The 24,952-nt window shown below is 44.2% G+C and overlaps 1 protein-coding gene across 1 annotated transcript in view; it reads left to right on the forward strand.

The window, feature by feature from the left end:
• The first annotated feature begins 624 nt into the window (after positions 1–624).
• KDM5B (lysine demethylase 5B) overlaps positions 625–24,952 on the forward strand; it is a 54,891-nt gene continuing 30,563 nt past the window's right edge. Inside the window, exons 1-6 of the mRNA XM_033080074.2 lie at positions 625–849; positions 13,407–13,484; positions 14,774–14,896; positions 15,755–15,925; positions 21,198–21,332; positions 24,490–24,583. Of these exons, the coding sequence (XP_032935965.1) occupies positions 712–849; positions 13,407–13,484; positions 14,774–14,896; positions 15,755–15,925; positions 21,198–21,332; positions 24,490–24,583 (739 nt within the window). The 5' untranslated portion in view covers positions 625–711. The remainder of the gene's footprint in view (positions 850–13,406; positions 13,485–14,773; positions 14,897–15,754; positions 15,926–21,197; positions 21,333–24,489; positions 24,584–24,952) is intronic.

Genomic DNA, 24,952 nt, shown 5'->3' on the forward strand with positions numbered 1-24,952 from the left:
GGGGGCTCCGCGGCCGGGGCAGACAATGCGGCCGCGCGGAGGCGAACGGCCCCGCCCCGCGCGTGACGTGAGCCGTGCGCAGCCAATGGCGGCGCGCGGAGAGGCTCTTTAAAAAAAGAAGCGCCGGCCGTGGTCCGCTGTCAGCTGTGCGGATCCCTCCGCGCATGTAAACACAGCGCCGGCGGCTCCGCGCGGGGGGGCGGGACGGACCGGCCCGGGTCGCGGGGCACGGCGGGCGGGGACCGCGGCCCCGGGGCCTCCCCGAACCAGCGGTGCTGGGGGGAGCGGCCGCAGCGCGCCTGGGGCGGGGGGCCGCGCACAAAGGCGGCGGGATTAGGGGGCGTGGAGCTTCGGCCCGGCGGGGCGGGGGGCACCGGGAGGGACCCCCAGCGGCCACGGTGAGCGGCGCTCTCGGGGCCTCGCTCTCTGCCGGCGTCCGGGTAGCGGGCGTGGGATCGGCGCCGCGCGGGCCAGGCCGCGCTCCGGAGGAGCCGCCGCTGCCTCTTCCCCCCGCCCCCAACGGGCCCTCCCCAGTCCAGCCCCGGCGCCCCCTCACAAAGGCGCGGGCGGGGCGGGACAGCCGCGCCCCCTCCCCTGCCCGGGCCGGGCGGACTCTTTTCCCAGCCCCGGCCCCCCCGCGGACGTGCACGGAGCGCGGCGGCTCCGGAGATTGTTCGGAGCGCGGAGCGGAGCGGCCGCCCCGGCCGGGCCATGGCCGAGTTCCTGCCCCCGCCCGAGTGTCCCGTCTTCGAGCCCAGCTGGGAGGAGTTCGCCGACCCCTTCGCCTTCATCCACAAGATCCGGCCCATCGCCGAGCAGACCGGCATCTGCAAGGTGCGGCCGCCGCCGGTGAGTTCCCGCATGGCGCCGCCGGGAGCGGCCTTTGTGTGGGGCCCGGCCCGGCTCCCCCCGGCCCGCGGCCGCGCAGGTGACCCCGGGCAGGCGGGGCCGCCCCGCCGCCCCTCGGAAGTTTCACCGGCCGGGGCTGAGGGGACCGGAGGTGCCGACCGCTCCCTCCGCGAAGTGGCTCCCAAGTGTCGGAGCTCCCACTGGGGAGTCGCCAGAGCGGCCGTGGAGGGAGCGGGGGCGGGGGGACAGCTGCCCCAGCCTCTGCCCGGCTCCCCAGCTTGGCCGGGGCCTCGCGGCCGCAGCGGCCCCGCCGAGCCCCGGAGGAGGTGCCGGGGTGCTGCCCTCCATGTTGGCATTGTGGCGATGTGGGGCCGGGGGCGGCGGGGAGCGAATCCCCCCGGCCCCGCCGCGGCCTCCCCTGCCTCGGCGCACTTTTAGCACAGAGAACTGTTTCTCAAGTTGGACAAGACCAAACTCCGCAGCCGGGAGTTTGGCTAGTGGCTCTGCGAGCTGAAGCCTAGACAGACATGGCCACCATTTTAGAATGCAATCCACAGTGGGAAGAAGTAGTAAGCCTTCATCTTCATCGTCATCGTCTCGACCGATGGTGTAGTAAGCTCAAAACTAGAGTATGAATTCTGATTTCCCCTTGTTGGTCGACTCAATTTACTAAGAAATGCTTGACGATCTTAGAACCATAGTTTTGTGCAGTCAAAATTGTTAGTTTGTTTAAAGGTATGAACACCCACAGTGGTGAGAAGAGGAGCTTCTCGAAGTAAAAAAATCTAATTAAACAACGTGTGAATCATCTTTATTTTGAGTGAAATGCTCTTTCCCTAAGTGGAGAGTGGTGCAAGTCTTGGGGTGGTGCAGCCGGGTAAGGCAGTTAACATGAGGGCAACAACTAGCATAGAATGTTAAACAGGCCCTGAGCTTGCATCTTCTCCAGCAAGGGGAGAAGCTGACAGAACAGTTCTATAGACTGAAGTTTTGCGAGGGAGACTTTGACTTCAAAGAAATAATGTTCAGAAACACACACTCCTCGCTTTCATGTCTTGGTTGTTGCTGGGACTCCTGTTGTGTCCATCCTTTTCCTTCTGAATAAAAATACTGGCAACTTGCTGAGTTAATGTCTGAGGTGGCAGAAATGTTTGTAGCAGAGTGAATAATGTGAATTTTGCTGGAGAGGAAGGAAGGTGTTTCAGCTCTCTGGAGGAAGAATCCGCGACTGCTGTGTGAAGACTGCTCTTGACTCTGTGTCCTGGTAGAATGTGCCAGGGCTTCTTTTAATGCAGGGCAGCCAGATACTCAGAGTTAAGGGGGTAAGATGGTTTTTGCTACAGAGTCACCACTGAAGTTGTGTAGGGTTTTTCAGTAGATGTTTTGGGGTTTTAAGTTGCCAACGGTGTTTCAGCAACAGATCAGAACTGCTGGTTTTTTTGGTCGGGTTTCTTGGGGGAGTTTTTTGTTAGTGTGTTGGGATGTTTTTGTTTGAGGGGAGTGTCTTTTGTTTTAGAAACATCTCGTCTAAAAAAAATCCCATCTTTCTTGGCTGCGTGTGTAAAAAGTCAAAACTGTATCAGAAAGCTACTTGTAGGATGTTATCTGTTGGAGATCATAAATCAACAGCCCTCCAAAGGACTGAATTACTTATTGCAACTGCATTTTCAGCCGCTCTCATCTTCTCTTCCTGCAGGGGCAGATATTGCTCCAGATATTATACCAGGTATCGTGCCTGCCTGGCCATGTGATCAGCTCTTGGAGTGTATTTAGAAGCAGGATGAAAATAGTTGGAGCTGCTGAGAGCTGAGCACGGGTAGTTCCGTGGAGCCTGGCTTTGGGAGAGCTGAGCTCCCATGGCTTTATCTGCCCTGGATAATGCCTGGGATGACTTGTGAAGTGCGTGGTTGGTTCAGCGGCCTGGAGCATAGAGGGAGCTCTTCCAAAGCGACCAGAAAAGCCTTTAGTTGACGTAGTTCCTGGCCTTCCCCCTGCGATCAGAAGCCGCAGTGAATATTCAGTTATTGTTCTTCTTGGTATAGTCGAGGGGTCTGTAATACTGTGAGCTAAAGACTGTACTACCCTTTGCACAGCAGTGTGTGTGTTCTGGATGCATGCCTTGTTTGGTGATGGCTGAGGTTTGGGATCTCCTGCATCCCAGGGAATCTCTCCCGGTGCACACAGTCTGGTTACGTGCCGGGAAGCAGGTAGGCAGCACCATGAGCTGTCAGGATCTGTGCTGAGAGAGGAATTGAAAATTTGATGGTTGAGCTGGCGTTGTTTTAGCTTAAACTCTGCTGTGTAGTTATTAGCAGATGAATTTGTGTTTCTGTATATGAGCAACAGTATGGAATAATGTGTGAGTCTGGTGATGCCCAGATGTAGCTTCCCCATTTGCTCACAGACAAGTCCTTCTCCAGAACTGGCTTTCATACTTCAACACTGGAGCATGCATAGGAGAGCTCCCTGGGCTCTGAAGGATCAACAGCAGGGCTTTTTATGGTCTCTTTCTGCTGGTATTAGCTGGGAACCAGGTGGGCCCAGAGAAAATCACGGCTGTGGTGGCTTCTTGTGGGGCAGCTTTGGAGGACTGCCCTGTTCCGTGAGGGGTATGGAGGTAGCTGATGTGCAGAAGACATCTGGGTGGAAGACAGAGGATTCTGGGTGATCACTGCATGTTCACAAGATGAAAGAACATCCAGGAATATAACAGGAGGTGTGATTTCTGCATGGCAGTTTCCAGTTGAGCACTCAAAAGGAGTTTTCTTCCGCTTCATTCCAGTTCAGTTTGTTGCAGCCATCACCAATGACTGAGCTTTGCTCTTATTTGGGGATTCTGAGATGCTGCAGTGACTGGTGGAGGGTGCAGCAATAACCAGCTCACTGGCACTGTTCTCTGTGGCTTTTTGTCAGCAGTGTGGAGCATGAGTAGAGAGTCCCATTGGCAGCAAAGTGCTCAGATGTTGGTTGTTCCTGGTAGTTAATGAGCTGCATAGAGATTTAGATTTGAGTCTGTTGTGCGTCTGTGGGGGAAGGGGCAGCTGGATGCAGGAAAGTGGGTGGGGTACTTGCTTGTAGTCCATCATGTGCCATTTTGTAGTTAAAATTTTTTTCTATGAACTAGAAACATTTTTTATTAGAATTTCTTCATTTAAACAGTGTCTGGTAGTTTGAAATAAAACAAGTTTACTCCAAAATTTGGCATGTCAAGTGGTGGCCTTATATTCTAGAAACTTCTGATAGGTCTGCAAATCAGTGGGACCATTTAGGGGGTCAAATGAAGAATTGCTTGAGAATGGAGTTGTTCTTCAAAGTAAGTAGTTAATAGTAATTAATGGAAGCAAAGAGTCAAAAAAATGTGAAGCTTAACTTCGAGAGTTAATGGTAACATGTGAGCAGGAGTGGTATCAAATGCTCCAAGCCTTTCTTGAAGATGGACTCTTCCTTCACTTTGTTGCATCGTTGCTTTGCTGCTGTGAAGAAACAATAAATAATGATTATTTAAACCTTCCTTACCGTACAAATGCATTTCAAAATGCACAGTATTGTACAATGTACTAGAAACATCATAACTTTCCCAAGGCCAAGCATGAAAATTGAGAACATCTAGGCTAAATTTCATTGCTCTAAATAACGTGGATATGGAGAAGTGTCCCATTAGCCTGTTAAGGCCTCCAGAGAAATTAAATCAAGCACTTAAATATTAGAAAGTCTGTATTAGCAAAGCTGGAATTTTGAAGAAATTGACACTGGAATTATCAAAATGATTGACTGTCAGTTTTCAGTAAATCCTGGAATACTGGTGAGCTTGAGAACACGGAGAAAGAATTTCCTTAATGGTTTAAGTTCTTTGTGGGTGCAAGACTAGCTCCAGAGTGGAGGAATGTCTGGAACAGTCCCAGATAAGAACTTGGAAGGTGATAGTATGGAATACAATTGTATGAATGCTACTGTGGTCAAATTAGTTTTATTTTTTTCCATGAGACCAGGTATTTGTTTAATTCAGTTGTGCTGTCATTGTCTGATATCTAGACATTAATTGTGTTCAATATTCTAATTATGAAAATTACTACTGTGCAAAATTAATACACCAAATCACAAATTATTTCAACTACTAATGAGTGTTTGTAATGAAGGATCTCTTTCTAATGGTGTCTCACAACCTCAAGCCAAGGATATGTAATTTTCATTACAAGTCTAGAAGAGCAAAAGCTGTGATTTTGAATGGAGTTATGGTGGTGGCTCATTGCTTTAGAGGGATCCCAGTTGCCCAATAGACAATGGATATTATGAAACAGTAATCACTTAAGTAGGACTCAATAAGAAGGTTTACCTTTGGAACAAAGGAGCATAGAGCATCTCAGAGGAGGAAGGAGTGCAGAAAAATAACTGTAGATCTCTGTGGAAAGCAGTGTAATGGTGGGATGGGATAAGCCAGTGCATGCAGCTCTGGAGTTTCTCACTGATAAATGGGAGATTTTACCTCTGGGAAAATTAGTAGAAAAATCTGTGTTCAGGATCTCACATTCATTGGAGGATTTTAAAAAGATTTGACAACTGGAGAGGGCACGAAGAAGCATCAGAAAAGTTTGGCACATGACATCATGAATTTTGAAATATTTAACCTTAGCAGAGCCTCAGTGGTGAAACCTAAAAACTCAGGGCTTGGGAGAACTAGACCTGCTCCTCCAGGGACATATTTTGAGCAGCAATGTTGATTTAAATGTTGTTTAAACCTCTTAAGGTCTGTTTAGGCTTCTCATTCAGCTGGTTGCTTGACTTATTTAATTTTCATGGAGAAAACAAAAACACAAAACGAAAAACTGGTTCAGTTTTGGAGCAGCTTGACTGAAGGTTCGGGCAATCTGGTCCTGGAGCCATAAAATAAACCACCACTAAAACAGGAAATAATGCAGAGAATTGCAATACTTTGTCTGAAACAGGAAGCTGATGGTGATGATCCTTCAGATTTGATAATACACAGAAGCTCAGTCAGTTGATTTTATCAAAAAGAAAACACAGAAATAACTCAATTACAACACGTGAGTGAACTTTAGTGGGAGAAACCAGACGTGCTGCCACGTCTGTCAGTCCTGGCAAGCTGAGCCTGAGTTGCTGGTCCTGCTGAGCAGGGCACAGGCTCAGGTGAGTCAGGAAACAGCATTTCTGACTGAGAGAGGGTCAGCTGGAAGGGGAAAGTGAAGGATGGAAAGTGGTAGCTCTACCACTTTCGGGAATTTTGGGAACAAGAAGATTTTGGGAGGGGAAGAGAGATTTTAGTGCTGAGGTTCCTGTTCCCCTGCTGTCAATTCACGTGAAGAAAAATAGATCAGCTGCCAAAGGTCATTAGGAAATGGTGGCTTTAAGTGAAGAACTTGTCATATTCATCACAGGGCTGATGTTGTCAAATTAGGTAAATTCAGAGTAGGTTATTTACTGATCTCTAATTAGCAAGAAACTATGCAAAAGAATAATTATTTTTTAGTTTATTATTTATTTTACTAATGGCAGTGGCCATGCACAGGGCTGCTGTGGTCACCATGGGTGGTTTCTTCTCTTCAGAAACACTGAAACATTGGAATGGGCTTAAATGACAATGAGAATTTCCTCTCTTTGCCTCAGTTTTTTTCAGTGAGGTATTTTCAACACACACTATTCAGCTCATTGAAAATTTATGATGAAACAATTTAGTCCAGAACTTTCCATATGGAGCAAGAATAACATAGACAGAATTTCTGTAGTTTTTTGTTTAACTTAAGATAGTCAGGTAGCTAATAGCTGGAAATGCAGTTTAAAACTAAACATGGCTCCCTTGCCCAGCACTAAAACCAAAGCTGCCAGTGGGTGAAGCAAACCATACCATGCATCCATTAGGACATGCTTCCTCTCAATCCCAGTTGCCGGGGTTATGTCTGAGATGTGCTGGGGGAAATGCTGTGTCCATGTCCACAAGACCAGGTTGAGTGTTTTTAGAAGTCAGGAAGAACTTGTGGGATCATCCATCCTGCTGCCTTTGGGAGTGTGTGAGTGAAAAGTCTTCCTTGGGAACAGATCTTTGGCTGGGATGGTGAACCTGAGCAGCTGGAAAGGGAGGATGTTGTGGAGAGCCAGGGCAGTGGATGGTGGGAGCTGCAGGGAATCCCTGGGCAGCTGAGGCTGGTGGAGTTGTCCACAGCTATTCTGGATGGCTGTGAAATCAGGTCTTTTCCTAATCTGAGTTACGCTGGGAGTGAAACTGAGGTTTGAAAGCTGCCAGTTACAGCTCTGGAGAGGATATGGACTCACTCCAGGGGCTGTGATGGGACAGCCTGAGGAACAGAGTGTGCTGTCTGTGCAGGTCACACACGCTCTGGCAGCGTGCTGGGGATCAGAGCAAAGGTCTGCCCACGGGTCCTGTGCCTTGTGAGGGGAGGTGGCAGCAGCTCTTGAGGTCTGGTGCACTCTGACACTCACAGCTGGGTCTGGCCCCAGCCCTGATGGATGCTCTCTTTCAGGGTCTTGGTCAGTGCTCTGAAGTGAATCAGGGATCTGGGATTTGCTGATCCCAACAGCCCCTCCATCCCCAGCTGTACGTTCAGTGCTGCTGGTACAGTGGTGGTTTATCTGTTCCTTGAGTGCAGGAGAGAGTTCCTTGAGTGCATGGAGAAGAGCCTGGTATCTCCAGGTATCTCCTGTGTGTGAGCCCTGCTGCTGGTTACGTTTAGAGGTTCAAACCCTGTGTGTAGTTTCTGTCCTTCCTCTCTGCCTTTGGATCCCAAGGAGCAGCTGGCCCTGATGCTTGAGAATCATCTCCAGCTTACCTGAGCCTTTATTTCTCTCCAGGTGTGGAGGTGGTACAGAAGCACTGGGGTCTAGAGAGGTGTTTCCCAGTCTACACCCATCCTTGGCTGTGGTTCTCAGATCAGAAGGATCTGTGGTTGTGTCTGTTCTCCTTTGCTAGTCTGCAATACAGAACAGAGCCAATTTTGTCTCAAATAAGAAATACTCCACCAGGCTTCTGTTTGGAGAGTTCTGCACATAAGGTGGGTTAGTGCACCCAAGGTCCTTTATTGGCAAGGGGGAATTCAGGGGGTTTGATGGAAAAATCTCCTCCATTCAAAATGACCAAGGAAGGAGTATTCATCACAAACTGGGTTAGCTGATGGTTGGAGTTCCCAGCTAATGTTAGCCTTTAACAGGGTCACAGAGGGATTAGTTCCCGTTAGACGAGAGCTTTGTGGCTGACCCACTGCCGGCTGCTAATGGCTTTCTGTGGATTCTGCCATCTGAGCTCCAAGTGTGTTTTTAATGTAGTCATAAAACCAGGAGATGCAAAGGACCTCCTGAGTCACCGAGTGGTGCTCCCTTCCTCTCAGAGGCAGCAATCATGGAACACCTTTGCCAAGGCAAGATCATAGATGTGGGAACAAAGAATGTAGGTCAGACTCTCAGGGTGGGCATCCCAGGAAGGGGGGAATTTGCTGCAGTTCGCTGAATGAATGTGTTTCTCTGGCAAGAATTGCTAAGATATTCCTTTGGATCTTACTATGAACTGCTGTCTAGCAAAGGAATGAAAGGGCTGTCTTTTTTTTTTGTGTCAGACACAGGAGAGACTGCAAGTAAAATGCTGCTTGCAGTTTTCAAAAGACGTTGAAAAAATATGAGACTTCAGAAAAAAACCCAAGGAAAAAACCCTTTTATTTGCAAGACTGGAAAGCTTGTTCTGTAAAGAGGAAAAAAAAAGTGTTTGTTTATTGAAAAATGTCTTGAAACATTTCTTCCGGGAAGGATTCAGGAATAGCTGCTTTGGCAGCCAGCAGACAAGGGATTTGGTTATAAAGGACATGAGGATAAGGGAAGAAGAAAAGCTGAAGCCAACCAACTTGTAGAACGGCTTACCAGGGACAGTGGTAATTTCTTGTTCACTTGAATTCATAGAGGTAGGGGTGGTTCAATTTTAATTAGTGAGTTTGGGTGAGGTGCAGGTTTGCCAGCTGAAATGCAGTGCTCTGAAGCCTGACATCCCTGGAACAGCTCAGTTGGGAGCTGGAATATGGAAATCACAGAAATAATTCTGCTGACCATTTGTAGTTCACATTACTGCTTGAAATATTAATGTAATCCTTAAAGTGTGCCTTCTGCATGGCTGGATTTGTCCCTCAAGTTTATAGAAGGGTTTGGAATTTTGAAGTCATTCTCATTTTTGCCTGGATTTGATGACAGGTTTCTCACAATCGCAGGCTAAGGTGGGCACAGGGTTTTGTTTGTCCCTTGCAGGCTTGTAACAGTCAGGGATGGACAACAGAATATGATAGAGTCATTTCAGATGAAGAGTCCTGGTGGAGTAAGAACTGATTTTTTTAGGAAATTAATGTTTTCTTGCTTTCTGTGTATACTTAATGCTCAGCATGGTTGTGGGAAGACGCTTGAAACTTCTTAAGCTTTTAAAATTCATTTTTTAAAACAGGAAAATCCAAACCGGTTCCTTTGAGGAGCTGGATGGAGAGGGCAAGTCTTACTGATTCCCAGGCATGAGCTTTAGGGAAGACTGCCTGGAGCATTGTGGGTGGGGGCTGGTCTCTTCCCCAGCAAAGCTGCTCATGGAGCTCAGCAGCTTGGCAAATGAATCCTGCACAATAAAGCTCCCTCTCGTGGTGCTGCTGCCTTTCCAAGTGCATAAAGGCATTTCTGTCACACAGAAATGTCTTTTCATGGGCCTGCAAGTGAGCATCGCATTTGGCTTGGTAACTTGTGCTTCAAAATGTGTCCAAGATTTCTGTTGAGTAAATAATACACTTATTAAAGAAGGGCTGAAAGTATCTTGTTTAGGACTTGAGCAACTTGCCATACTGTGGAATAGAGAAAGATAAATATTATCCTTATTGGTTATATCAACTTTGAGTAGTTTGGATGCTCCAAAATAAACTTGTTGTGTCTTTAAAATGACTCTCTGACAGTCAGGATGGACTGTCTGCTATACCTGCTGTCATTTCTCCAGATGGTGAATGGCTGTGGGTCTGTAACAGTGTCATCTGACACAGTTTGTGTTCAGTGGGATGTGCTGTAGTGTGGTTGTAAAGCCAGGAGTGGTTTTATAATAATCTAATGTAATATATTATATATGGCATTACTATTATTATTATTATTATTATTATTATTATTATTATTATTATTATTATTATTATTGTTATTATTGTTATTATTATTATTATGGCATATTATTTCCCTCAGCTCTACCTGTGCTACTGCAGCCTCACCTCAAGTCCTGGGTGCAGTTTTGAGCACTACAATATAAAAAAGACATGAAGTCATAGGAGAGCAACCTAGGGAGTGCCATGAGAATGGTGGAGGGTCTGGAGGGGAAGCCTCATGAGGAGCAGCTGAGGTCACTTGGTTTGTTCAGCCCAGAAGAGACTGAGGGCAGACCTCACTGACATCTTCAATGTCCTCATGAGGGACAGCAGAGGGTCAGGTACTGATCTGTTCCCTGTCATGACAAGTGACAGGACTCATGGGGATGGCTGGAGCTGAGCTGGGGGATATTCAGGTTGGATATCAGGAAAAGGTTCTTTCCCAGACGGTGCTGGGGCACTGAACAGGCTCTCCAGGGAATGGGCACAGCTCTGAGCCTGTATGAGTTCCAGAAGTGTCTGGACAGTGCTCCCAGACACTGGGTGAAATTGTTGAGGTGTCTGTGCAGGGCCAGGAGTTGGATGTGATGATCCTGATGGACTCCCAACTCAGCATCTTCTAAGGTACCTGTTTGAAAACCTCAGAAGCTGGAGTCAATCCAGTGTTCCTCTCATTAAGCCAATTTACCATCACCCAGCAGAAGCTCTTGCAATGACTTTCTCCTTGCTAAAAGTGAAACACTTTTAAGGCTGTTGAATGTTTGATTCTGACTGATGAACTCATCTGCCTGATAGGCTGAAAAGTCACTTTCTGGAAAGTGCTGTTGAATAAATGGAGTTTCCAGAGCTTATCTTTGAGAAACAGCTGACGTGCCAGGAGGGTGTCTTGGTGTGTGTGTGTGTTGTCATTTAGTCATTGGTAAACTTCAAAACTGCAGGTGTAGGAAATGCCTGTTGTGTTGTCTGGAGTCATGTTACTTCTCCAACACAGTAGGTGACTGGTGCTTTGCCAGAGCCAGTGTCTTTGGCCAAACAGGAAAGACTGTCCCCAAACATGCACCAGTCAGTAATAAATAGACACATGGAGATCATGGAGATAATCAGCTAATTCTGGAGCAGGATGTCTAGGGTGCCATGCTGTGAACGAGGTGTTTCTGGAAGATCATGCACATAAACTTCCTTATTTGCTTCCATAAGTAGAGGGGACTAGCCTGCTCTGTACTGTCTGACATGGATCAGGTCTGTGTCTGCCCTAGGCACCCTTGGAGCTGGATTTCTTTGGTCTGAGCATGAGCTAGAGCCTGTAGGAGCATGTAGGGATGGATCCTGTTCCTCCTGTTGCGCCCAGTGGCATGCAGTCTTTCCTCTGGGCTCTGCCCAGAGCAGCAGCCTATGCCAGCAGACATGTGGTCTGACCAGAAGAGTCTCCTGTGCTGGCCCCTCCCTTCCTTGGCTTCCTTGACAGGTTGCCAGTGCAGTAACTGCAGGTGGTGGCCATGAAGGACAGCCTAGACTGGTGACAGTTTCAGGGGTGGTGTCATTGCCTGCGTGAGCTGAATTCTTGCTCGTGTTCATCTTATTCCTGGTTCTTATCCCCTGCAGAGCCTTATTAGAGTATCTGGTCTGGGGTAATGCACAGTCTACCTGGGGACAGCCTTGGCTTACTGCTTAGCAAAGCCAGAGGCAGCTCAGCCCTCAAGGTTTCATTTACTCTCAGCCTAAGCAAAGCTCCCTACAGTTCTCCCTTGGGCAGTTTAATTCTATCCCCAGTGTCTCAAGGGTCCTGCGTGTCATCACCACTGGTCTCAGTGCCTGTCTCCTGTCTCCCTGTCTTTGGTGCAGAGCAGACTCTGGAGTTGTGACTCATGATGTAACCAGTTAGTTCAGCCTGAGAGTCAGATTTGTCCTGTTGAAGTACAATACTTCAGATCCTGCCCAACTGTTCCCAGTTGTGCTTCTCATCTTACGGCTTGAGGGCCCTAAATGATTCATCAGACTATGGGATATTAGAAAAGAATGTCAGTTCTCTTCCTCAGACTTGATGGTTTCATTGCATTTGGTTTTCTGGCATAGATAATAGGCAGTAAAAGAAGGGTTAGTGTTATCGAGTTTCTCAAGAACATGTCTTTGGGCACCAGGCAGTCTTGTGGTTTAAAGCAGGAAAATAATCGAGAAATGTGTCCCACTGCTCAAGGAATGAGTATTCTCTGGATAATACGTCATCCTGACTCCCCACCATTGTCAAATTTCCAATTCAAATGTTAATTTCCACTGGCATTATCAAGTTGTGATGTGCTGCAAGTGCCTTGCAGGATCAAAAAACTTCAACTACCAATTTTGAGGTCTGGATTAGTCAATGCAAGCTTGGTAAAATGTACAGATGGATTGGTGGCCGTCTTTGCTCTTCAGCTTCTCCACACTCTTGGTGAATCTTGCTCCTTGTTTGTAAGACAATCGTTTTGGAAACCATGTATGATTGGTTTTAACTCCAGTTTTCATATTCTCTGTGAATCTAAAATTGCTTATGATGCTGATCTTACTCCAGTTGTCTCAGCCACCCAATACTGAATAAAGGTTTTCTTTTTCCTGAAGCAAAGCTCTGTCTTACTCCACTGTCAGTAGCTCACTTGTTCATTATCTTCATTCTGTAATTAGTGGTAATAAGATAACTTTATAAATTCCTGTCAAGTTTAAATCAAATCTAATTTGGTTTTGTGAAGTTGAGTATTGCCAAACCAAGTGTGTGTAGTAAATGTCAGAGATCTAAAAGATAGATCAGCTTTATAGTTGTGTTTATAAATAACACTTCAGTTGCAGGTATTTTATCAAAGCAATAATAATCTTTTTTAAAATTGGTCATATTCCAGCTCTTCCTGAATGTTTGCAGCCAAGGAAATTGTTAAGCATTGGCACAGGTTGCCCAGGGCATTGGTGGAGTTACCATCCCTGGAAGTGTTTGAAGATGTGTGGATGTGGCACCTGGGGACATGGGTTAGTGGTGAACGTGGTGGTGATGGGTTAAAAGTTGGACTCAATGATCATAAAGGGCTTTTCCAGCCTTGGTGATTCCATGATTCTGTGGAGCCTTACAATGCAGGACAGGTCATCAGTTCCAAAATGCAATTGGTTTTGTGGTTCCATTATCTATTTCTGAGGCATGGTGAAGTGTTCTAAGGAGTAGACAGTGGCACTCACTCATGTTTCTCATGGTTCCTGCTCTCTGCACTTGTTCCAGGTGAGAGGATTTGAGTATCAGCACAGCCCTGGCTCCCTCACAAGTCAGGGTGCAGCCACCGAGTGCCCTCTGTGCCAAGTTCAGTGTTCTGGTGGGGCTGAGGATGCTCTGGAGACTACAGGAGCCTTTTCACGCTTTGGGCTCCCTTGGCTTTTGAGTGTTGCAGAAACTTCCTTTTCCTGATCTTTTGATGGAGCCCTTGTGTTTTCCAGGACTGGCAGCCTCCATTTGCATGCGATGTTGACAAGCTTCACTTCACACCAAGGATCCAGAGGCTCAATGAACTGGAGGTAAACTGGAAAGCTGAGCAGTACTTCTGCTCCCAAATGTGTCTGTGTGTTTTTGGGAGATGATATTTTCCAGACTTGGCCATGAGCTGACAGCACTCTGGACCACGAACAGCAATTTTTAATTAGCACGGAAATTCATCTGTTTCAAAACCTAGTTAGAAACATTCCAGGCATAAAAGTAATGTTAATGCTCATTAAAAGGACATAATTTAGGCCTTTTCCACAAAGGCACTTCTAAGTAGTTAAACTGTCCAGAGCCACAGATCTGTGTTTGTGTTTTGCACTCATACAGCATCTTTCAAAAGGAAAAGAGATGAAAATGAAACACTTGGAGTGCTTTAAAAATAGCCAACCTTTTGGAAGAAACAATTGCAAAATCTGGATTCAGTTTGGAAATTTGCTGTTCACAAGCACTTTCATTCACAGCTTCAATGAATTGACACTGAAGGGGAGTGTGAGGAGTCCTGCTTGGCTCTGTGCTGGTACCATTTGGGATGATGATGACTCTGTGCCTGATTATTCTCCTGATTCTTGGTTTTTAAAGCCCACATGGTTGTGTGAAGTGCTGGGGAAGGACTCAGATGCTGGCTTAGAATGCTAAGAGAGAGATTTGTGTGACCACAAGCTGTTCAGAACTCCTTGGAGTTTGCAGACAAGCTAATCTATACAGACATGGCCATTTTTTATCTTGAGATAAGAAAATGTGCTGAAAATAAGATATGTCAAAATTTAAGTTGTTGCTCTTACGTAGCAGCAGTGCAGTGATCTTCCTGTGGTAATTGCTGTGCAACCAGCCAGGCTTTCCCTGCCCTGACCCATTTGTATTCTTAAAAGTGAAACAAATACACCTGGGAGTGAGAAGTGATAACAGAAGAAAAAACTTTAAAGTTTTTTTTTTAAAAAAATATTGATTTATTTTTGGTTTATTGCAAATAAACCAAATAGTAATAAACTACTGCAATAATTAATGTAGTAAATGCAATAAATCCTGACAATGCAGCTGGTTTAGGGAGCTTTTAGCAATAATCACTTACTGTTTGGTTGTTCTCTGAAAGTACTTCTCTCAGTGCAGTAAAAGGTAACAAAAAGTGGCTAAAGGAAAAATACAGATACCATCAATGGTATCTGCATGGAATTTATTGTTCTTCAAATGATGAGAGGGGAAAAATGCAAAATGACTCTTGCAGAGGGCAGATCTGGGCAGTTTACAGCTGCAGTGCTGTAAACCTTATACAAAACCTACATCTGCTTTTAGCATGCACTTCACTTGTTTGGTTGCTTGGTTTCAGGCCCAAACTCGTGTAAAGCTGAATTTTCTGGACCAGATTGCAAAGTTTTGGGAGCTTCAAGGATGCACACTGAAAATTCCACATGTGGAGAGGAAGATCTTGGATTTATTTCAGCTTAACAGGGTAAGACCATTATGGAAAATCTGTCTTGAAAAGCTGCTGTGTTCCCTCAATTCTTGGGATGGTATCACAGCTGGTCAGGTTTTGGGGTATATCTAAGCTAGAAAAAGTATTCCTTTGTTTAAGCTAATATAGCTGAGACAGTAAGACTAAGAATACATTATCAGGGAAGTATAGTAAGTAATACATTATCACGGACGTTTTCCTGTGACCTAGGAAATCACCTTAAATTTACAGCTGTTCTTTAAAGTTGAACTTGGGTATACTCATCAAGAATAAATTTAGGCTTAATTGGAGAAAGTTCCTGAACAGTGAAAAAAGGGAGAAAAAAAATTTCCATTAGAAATATGGAAGAAAAAAAATCCAATTAGTTTTAGGATGAAACCTGTTAAACTTGTGGAGAAGTTCATGTATACTGATAATAAAAGATGGGATTCTTTGAAAGAATGGTTCTTTCTCTTGTCTTTGTGTCTAGGGCAGTTTTTACTGGGAATTTTTGAGCTGGTTTTATAGCACTTGTTCCAGAGAAAAGAGAACCGAGTGTCCTGTACTAGATAGTTGTGTTGGGATACAAAGTGACAAATTGCAACCAAGTAAGTTCTCGGAGTAGGCTGAGTGATGGCATGTGGGGACACAGGTGCTGACTTCTTTGTGAAGTAATTCAGCAGGTTTGTAATTCATGAATAGGTTATGTATTACATATTCCAGTTATTGCCTTAAAACAACTTAGATGTTGTGTGAGGGTTTTTAAATCTATTTTTTTGTGGTTTAAAATGTCAGTTGGGATGTTGTCCTGCCTTTTTCCTCAAACACTGCCAATTTTGCCATTAAATATGTGACCATTTTATTTTCACTTTTTAGCTAGTTGCAGAACAAGGAGGATTTGATGTTGTTTGCAAGGAGAGGAAATGGACCAAAATAGCCACGAGGATGGGCTTTGCTCCTGGCAAAGCCGTGGGCTCGCACATCCGCGCGCATTACGAGCGAATTCTCTACCCCTACAACTTGTTCCAGTCAGGAGCGAGTCTCTTGGTAAGCTGTGCTGAAACCACCTGCTCAGTTCACATAACAGCCAGTCTGGGAGGGTTCGTTTGATTTCTGGAATGTTTGTGAAGCTACATTTCGTGTTTGATGTCATGCAGGTGACCAGATGCCGTGGTCAGCAGTTCAGAAAACCATGGGCAAACTTTTCATTAGAAGTGAATTTTTTAGCATTAGTCCTCCAGGTGACCTCTGACTCCTGCTTTGAACAGTATCTGTTGGGATTTTCTCTCTGCAGTTCACAGAAGCCTCATGATGAGTTCTGCAAGGCCAAATACTGCCATATTCATGGAACGTCCATCTCTCTGCCACAAGTGCTGGGGGCCTGTGTTACATGCCTGGAGTGACTGAGGGACTGTGCCAAGCCATGGCAGTGTTGTGGCATGTTCACTAAGGGGGACAAGTTGCAGAAAACTTCCTGGCTGCTCTAGTGATGTTAACAGTATGACTTGGGATTTTTTCCAAGCTTAAATCTTTATCCTTCCTAGTCATCAATCTTTGATTTGGCCATTAAACCAAAATTCAGGGTTGATTGAGAGTGGAGGCCATATAATCTCTAATGAGGAATAGGTCTGTTCTTTTAGAGCAGCAGTCATTTATTTGGACAACCAAAATTTCTTGCAGTTGCCAACATCCATTTTTATTTCTTTGAAATGCTCTTTCCGTGATGATCTTTCAGAGACAGGAGTGCTGACCTTTTTTAAACAATAAATGCCCTAATCCTGTTACAAGCAAGACCACGTACAGAAATCAACACAGGTATTTACACAAAGCTACCAAAATGAGGATGGGATTTGATGTAAGTCCAGGGAAGTTAGAATTAAACTTTTTATTTAGGCAGTGACAATCACTTCTCGGTGAAGAATAGCTGGGTTCTGCTGGCCATTCAGAAGAAGGGGTCCTTTGCAAAAAGGATAAGAACAAAATATGGTTGAAGATAAAAATCTTCATGCTAAGGAAACTGCTGGATAAAAAATATTTTGGCTTCCCTCAAACATTCATATTAAGTAATGGAAAGCTTCACCATTTTCTAAAGGCATTTAATTGCAAACTTGGCATTTGTATTAGGTCTGAATACTGTGATTTCTCTTTGGGGTTTTTATTGAGCTGGTGTGTTTGTTACAGGTGTCTTTGCTGCCATATTTTTGAGCTGCCATTGCACAGGGAAAGGTCTAATTAAAAGTTGTAAAATAGTGAATATAGTACTGTAGTATCCTGGGAATGGGAATTTCCTGAGAGCGTCTGTCACACAGTTAATACTCACTTCATGGTTTGCTCAGTATTAAACCCTTTCAGAAGAAGAAAAACCTCCTTAGATGAGGACATGCTTCTTTTTAAATGACTTTTCAAGCTCTGTCTTGCAATGGGCACTTGACATCTGTCCAAACCGATGTGGAGGCAGTTCTAGACAAGTGATGCATGTAAGGTTAACTTATTTTTTTTTAGCTCCTTCCCTCCCCAGGCAGTTACAATATTCCCCTCCTATAAGTGGCAGTTGCAGATTTTTTTAATAACCTGAGAGAATTCACTGAAATAAGTTTGGTTTACCCCACCTTTCACTCTAATAGGAGTTTTTTCCTGACACTGTTGTCTTTCAAGTGAGTTTGGTTTACAATACTTTTTTTTGAGTATCATCTCAAATTAGTTTCTTTATGGCTTCCTTTCACATGTTCTTATTAAGTGGTACTTACCCAGATGCCTCTTGTGTAGGTGTCTGTTCCTGTGTGTCTGTTCAGTGTTTTCCTGGGAATCTAAGCACCTGAGCTGTGTTTTTGAGAAGGTGTGGCTGTTAAATGTGACAGCTGTCAGTTGGAGATGTGCCTCCTCTCTCAACAGCCTGTTGAGAGAAGCTGTTCACGGAGCTCTGGTCATCATCCAGACAAGATCAGTTCTTGTATCACTGAGTCTTTTGATTTTTTTTTTCTTTAATTGTTAACACTTGAAATATTGGTTGCCTTCTTTCTTGCAAAAAGCCAAAAAATGAAAATATGTTGTTTCCACTAATGACTGTGTTATAAATTTTATCACATCTGGATCTAGTGTTAACTGTGTAGCTTCAATCCATGTTAAAATGGCTTCAGGAGTTATTTTGACAGATATTCCAGCTGGAGATATTTCTATGTACGTGCTGAAATAGTGGAACTCTCTGGAGTTGTTCAGAATGGAATAGCATGTTTTCATTAAAGTTCATGTTCAGTCCAACAGCAAAAAAATCCTTAAACCGGCCAGTTTCTAATACCCAAAGCAGCTCTCTGCAGGGGGTATTTATTTTCCTCTTATTTTGAAATTGGACTACACAGGCCTCGGGTGTCTCCAGAGTAGTTGCAGTTGGTACTGGTTCCTGCCACCTGTACCTCTCATTCCCAGCTGTATTAACTGTGTGTCAGCCCAGAGAGTCACACTGAATTCCCAGAGGGAAAAGTGTTCCCTGCATGAACTGAGTATCCAGAATCTTCAGTCCATCTTCAGTGGTGCATTGGCCAGATGTTTCATGATTTAAAGTGCAGCTACATTTTGGGGGCCTCGAGGTGGTCTGTCTTCTGTTTTACAGTGAATCCAGCTGACTCAGTAATTGTGCATCTGGTCTCTTTTCCTAACTAAGGCTTTAGTGGCCTTAGTGGGATTCGTATTTCCAAAGATTTGTATATGTGTGCCTCTGATAAAGATGTTTCAGTGTAAGACTGTTCTCTGGCACCTTCATTGTTCCTGGAGAAAAATGAACACTGGAGTTTGATGGGTTTTACCCTCCATGGATGTGTAGTAGGGGTAAACCAGTTGTGTTCTGCAAGTACAGGGAGCCTGACTGATTGGCTTTTGTGTAAATTACTACCAATTTAATTACTACTAATAAATGTCTAAACCTGGAGGAGATGAATTGTATCCCTTTCCCCCCTCCCATCATTTGACTTCCTGAAGGCTTTGTGACCATTTCTGCTTTATCCTTTGTGGCTTCAGCTGATGGGTTTTAACTTGCTCTCTACCGCTGCTGAGGGTTCAAGGATCATGTGTGCAACCAGCTTGGAATATAACGAGGTTATGGTCAGTGTGTGTGAGATGAGCTCTGGGGAATGGTTGATAGAAGCTCAACCTCACCAAAGCCTGGTTGAGAAGAGGGAAGGACTGAAGAGATGGCAGCTGTGGCCTTGGTTGGAGACAGGTGATCATCAGTGTAGGAGTGAAAAAGGTCCAGAGGAATTCTCATCCTTAGCACTTAACAATTCTAGGTGTTCTCTTGGTACAGCTGAGGTGTGAATTAACAGCCATTCCTCACCACTGCCTTTGCCTCAGGTTAGAGAGACACTGGGAAATGTTTGTGCTTAAACAGGTGGTAAAATATCTTTATTTAGGAAATGTCTTCTGGTGTTTTTCAAGGAAGAACGAGTGCTCTTTTTTATGGGGTTTGGGGTTTTTTTGTCTGTTTTTATGCTTGTTTAGATGTTTGGGTTTTTTGGGCTTTTTTTTCTTGTTTTGTCTGTTTTTGTTTTGGGTTTGGGCACTGCGCTGAAGTAAGGCACAATCTGTTGATTTTCAAGGTTTTCTTATATTCTTACATTTTTGTTTAGGCAAAGCCTTCTAGATATTTGTTTTCAAGGATCGTATGTTCCCTATTATCAGAAGCAGTAGAAACTTTTTTTTTCCCCTGATAATTTTGGTTTTCACATGAGGAAATTATTCAAGAACCCAGATTTTATAGAAGTTCTTTTCTGTTCTCTTATTTTCAACCTTTTCCTACTTACTTGCTCTTTCTGCTTGTCCATTTTCTGTTTTGAGAAATTGTTATTTTTTGCTTTCTTCCACTGATGTCACATCATTTTCCTTTACCTGTAGTAGATGCCTCATCCATGGAAACACTTAAGGCCAGGTTGGATGGGTCTCAAGCTCATCTAGTGGCTGGTGCTTAGAACAAGGTGATCTCTAAGGTCCCTTCCAGCCCAAACCCTCCTGTGACCCTGGAATTCTGGTTCCAGTGGGAGCTTTAAGGTACTAGGCTCTTGTGAAGAGGCAGCTGCAGTGGGGCTCCAGACCCAACCATTGAACATCAGTCAGGACTCACTGCTCACGTGGATGAGTTGCAAAGTTGAGTGGTACTGTGTATTTAATGCTGAAATTAAGTCAGCCATTTGCTTTCAGAATAGAAATCTAGAGTTTAAAAAGTCTGAGACTGGAGGCAGTCTGAAAGCAGACAGCAGTTCTGGAAGTTTCTTTGGTCAGTGTCACAGGCTGTCAGTGGGTGATGTTAATGTCATTCTGCTGCCCTTGACTGATGCTGCTTTTTTGTTAAATACATCATTTTTCAGCATAGACCTCTCTTCTAAACACTGTTTCCTCCTTTTCCCTCCCCTCTTCTGGCTGTCATTTGTTTCTGAAAGTCTGTTTTCTGTGCTGTCTGTAGAGCATCATCATCCTCACACCATTGCAGTGTTTGTCCTTTACTACTCTCTCTTGCTGAGTAAATGCTTGTGATGGGAACAGACTAACAAAACTGGGGAAATGTGGATCCAGCAATTTCATGAATTACTTCCTGGCAACATGAGATTTTTTCTTTCTGTAGGATTTGTTTACTCATTAAAAACTGTTACATTTTGTCTGCAGTTACTGAGTGTTGTGTGGCTTGACAAACGGGGAATTGTCATTAATTATTCAGTTTCTTGCCAGAGGTATGCACAGTTTTCAGCAATTAAATGTGTTCATTCAGCAGATTGAAAGAACTAAAACACTTCTTGCATCTTTTCCCTTCTGCCCTTAATTCAAGCAGCAATTGTCCCCTCCAGAACATGGAAAGAAGGGAGGTCCTGCAATGTGGGTAGAACAGAGCTGTATTTCACTTAGGACAGGGATATTTGATAGGTTGTAATTTACTTTTATATTGCTCATTATGTTAGCATCACAGCCACTCAACCTGAGGACACTTCAGCAGTTCCAGAGTGCTGGTCACCCAGCCTGCAAAGACCCCATCTGTGAAGAGTTGGGCTTGGTATTCCACACAGAGAAATGTTTGGTGCTCATTAATACTTAAAGGATGACTTTGGCTCTGTTTAGGATCCATTACTATGGCTATTGCAGCCACTAAACTGAGAAGAAAAAGTGATGTTGTGTCTTGTTTGGGTAGGCAATGTTACCATTGTCATACATACTGTTTATTAACTCAGCACAGGAATTATTAGGGCCCCTGTCTGTGTTCTTTCCATGAGCCAGGAAATTGTTCTACATGGTTTGTATTGCAAGGGGAGGTAGAAATGAAGTAATCCAATTGTCTCTTTAGTGCTTGCAGAAGCCAGATCTGAGCAGTGACACGAAGGACAAGGAGTACAAGCCCCACGACATCCCGCAGCGGCAGTCAGTGCCACCGTCCGAGAGCTGCCCGCCCGCCCGCCGCGCCAAGCGCCTGACACCCGAGGTGAGCCTCAGCAGGGCACCCTGAGCACCTCACTGTGTGTGTGTGTGTGTGTGTAGGAACAGCTGTTTCACTCTGTCAGGGGGACCTAAACGTTTACAAATGAATAAATCGTAAATAATGGGTAAGAATTGGCTGATCCTTTACCAAGTGTTGCTACTGTGGTTTGGAGTTCTGGGAGGCTCTGCTGTGCAAGCTGTTGGTAAGTGTGTACAATAGAGTTATGTTTTCAGCATGATGGACATACTGTGGGGCTCTTAGGTTAAAATACAGGTGACAGATCCTGAAAGTGAAGCAGCTTTGATCTGTTGTTCCTCAGTCAGTGAGCAGCACTCACTCTCTAAATGTACTGGTGGCTTCTGTACATCTCTCAGGAGTTGAAGTCAGCTGTTAGAGTGGGGAAGATTTTAGTTATAATGTTAGTGTTGTTGTGATTAATTTTTCACTATTGAGTTCTATCAATTTGTGTTAATTTACCCATGCAATATAAGGAAAAAATGTTTACCATCAAGTCAGTGTAGTTTTGTAAAATCTTACATGTCCTTTAAGCAACAATAATTATTTGGGTAAGCATGAAATGTATTGGTTATATCTCAGTATCTTCTGTGAAGACATATTGTAGGAGATCATGTGTCTGCTTTGTTGCTGGAAAACAGTAACACTTTGGCTTCAGCCGTTTCAGCCTGATGATCCAATCTCCAGAGAGTTCCTATTTCTTTTGTTTGAGCAGATGAAGAGTAGGGGAGGATATTCCCAGGAGAGGGTCTGATTAGTGGTGACATCATGAGTTAGGAAGGTCACAGTTTGTTTCAGACTCTTATTAACTCCCATTGTTCTGGTTTTGGTCTTTATTAGTACCAATAATACAGCTTAGCTGTTGCAAATTCTGCCTGTAATTATGCTTGGTTAATGAGTTACAATTAAGGGTTTCTAAAGCTTTTCCACTTGAATACCTGGTAACAAGTAGATTTATAATTCTGAGCAAACTTGAATAGTTTGAGCTGAAATTTTCCATTTGAAGTATCTTTCTGTGATTGAAGGATACATATTTTCATGGATCCATTGAGAATTGACAACAGGACAAATATACACTAAAATTCCAACTGTTTCTCTGGCAGTGGTGTCAGATGGCCCTGACAGAGAGAGCACATTTTTATCATTTTGGAGGAAACCAACTGCTCATCCTAAGCCAAAAGACAAGGTTGCCCTCTCAGCTCTTGCCCCAAGCACCACTGATGTTGTATACCTCATTTTTGTGGAAAGAAAACCCATAATTAAGAACACAATTGGAACACACAGCACTAAAGCTGCATTGAGCAACAAGGACTGGCTGACTTAGCCAGGAGCTGTAGTGTTTTAAGACAGTAATTTACCAAAGTTAAGATTTGTTAATGTGAATTTTGCTGTTCCATGTCAGTGCAGTCAGAGAAGGTGATTACATCCATTTTATTCAACATTGAAACTCCAAGCAGTTGGCATTTTCACTGACCTGGTTGCAAAAGAGTAATGTTTAGTCTCAATTTTTTGCTCTAATGAGATACACAACAATTTGTCAGGGTCTTAAACTGTGAGTCCTAAATTCATTCTCGTGCTTGCCAGTTTGATGTTTCCTGCTTTTCAAAGGCTGACCATAGATATTCAGCTGAAGTGAACCACAGGAAGTACTGTAAGTTATTGTGGCCTGTAGGATAAGCATTAGTTTGTAGTTGTGAGACACACACACAGTCTTATCTTGCCCTTTCCTACCTGGTGAGTAAACAGAAGAAAATGTTCATCATGAGAAAGGAAAAAGGCAATGACTGTCTAGGCTGGTTTTGAAATGCAAAGGCTTTAGGTGCTTGGTGTAGAACAGTTCAGTGTGAAAGACCACAGACAATGCAGGGGAGGTAAAAGTGAGATGACTTGGTGTGATAAAAGGCTCAGGCCAAACCAAGGGCTGCTCTTGTGAAGATCAGTATCAGCTGAAGTACAAAAGGCACAGCTCAGAGGAGCTGAAGATGCAGAAGTTGGGGGTCTGTCCCTGCCCTTGAGGTTCAGGGCACACTGGCCCTGAGGTAGATCTGCTGCACACAATGAAAAACTTCTGTTGGTGCATATCTTAAGTAATAGGACCTTTCCCTGGTCTGATGTAGACATTTGAGCAATGAGAACATGGAAGGTGGTTAGGAATTAATGTCAAAACCAGCTCTGTAAAAATCAAAATCAAACAACCAATGCCTACAAACAACTGTAGACTGAACAGCAGTTCCCACCCCTTGGAGTACCTGGGGATGTTCCAGTCCTGAATTAGACCTGGGCCACACATCCCATCTTCTGGGCTTCAGAGAGTGGCTGAGAGTGACTGACTTGTTGCATGACCTCATTTCCTTGAAAAATAGTGTTTGAGAAACCTCTTGTAACACTGAGGGGTGTGAGAATTGTTCTCCCACCATCTCAAAACTTCAGGGAAGAAATATAAGTATTAAATGGAAGAGCATTATTCTGTGTTGAAAGTTCCAAGATGTACCAACAACCCTGCTTTGGAGACTGCTGAGGAGCAATGTTCTGCTCCTCAGGAGCACAAGAAAATCTGTGGAAGCACCGAGTTCCTTGTTCTTTGCTTCTTAATGGGTCCCACTGAAAGTAAACCCAAATCCTGGTATCATTATTGGCATGTATATTTTGGAGGATTTGCTTTCAAATCTTCCATGTTGTTCCCTGGATTATTTCCCTCTGAACTCACTGTAAATAATTGAAGACAAGCATTTCAGAACTCCAGGTGTCTGTTCAGATTTAGTGGTTTATAAGTATCAAATGGTTCTGAGTTTAATTGAAATCCTCAGAGTTTCTCTCTGGCTCTCACCTGTCTGCCTTTTTTCTGGACCAAGGAAGGTTTTAAGTCTCAAGCCCTCATAGTACCTCAGTAAGTGTTTGTGTCTCACACCAAGGAATCATGAAATAGTTTTGGAAGGGACCTTAGAAAATGTTTAGCTGGGACTCACAGAGCCAGCCTTTCCCACAGCCAGCTGGAGATTCCAAATTCATGTCTCTGTGCTTGGGTGAGTGGCCAGATCAGCTGGCTGTGAGCATCTTCCCAAACACAAGTGGCAAACCAGAGTCTTCCAGCTAAGGACATTTCTGAGGGGTTTTTCCTTGTTTTGTTTTGTTTTTTTCTCTAAAGGCAACCAATGTTAAAAGTGAGACTGACCCTCCAGAAGCCAGAACTCACAATCTGAGACGCAGAATGGGCTGTGCCCCTCCAAAGAGTGAAGGTGGTGAGTGAAACACAGTGTGAATACAGTTTCTGTTACTTTGCGCAAATGTGTTTTAAGACCAGAGCTAAAATGAGCAATTGGACCTATTCAAAGTATTTTATTTTAAAAAAACAACTTCCAGTTGATTTTAAAATTGGATTTTTTAATAAAAAGTTATTTTATTGGTTTGAAGTATTTTTGGTTTTTATTTTCTTGTAAGTGGTTGAGCTTTCTTGAAGATAATATTTTCATTTCAAAAAGACTTAGACTTCTTCAAACTTGGGTGTCTCATCTGGAACAATTGGAAATGAGATTGGAGCCATGTTTTTGTTTTGTATTTTAATAACATCAGTCCATGAGCTTTAAATAAGAGGAAACTCTTTTAAGAAT

The sequence above is a fragment of the Catharus ustulatus genome, chromosome 25, assembly GCF_009819885.2.
Source record: "Catharus ustulatus isolate bCatUst1 chromosome 25, bCatUst1.pri.v2, whole genome shotgun sequence".
In the NCBI taxonomy this organism is placed as follows: Eukaryota; Metazoa; Chordata; class Aves; order Passeriformes; family Turdidae; genus Catharus; species Catharus ustulatus.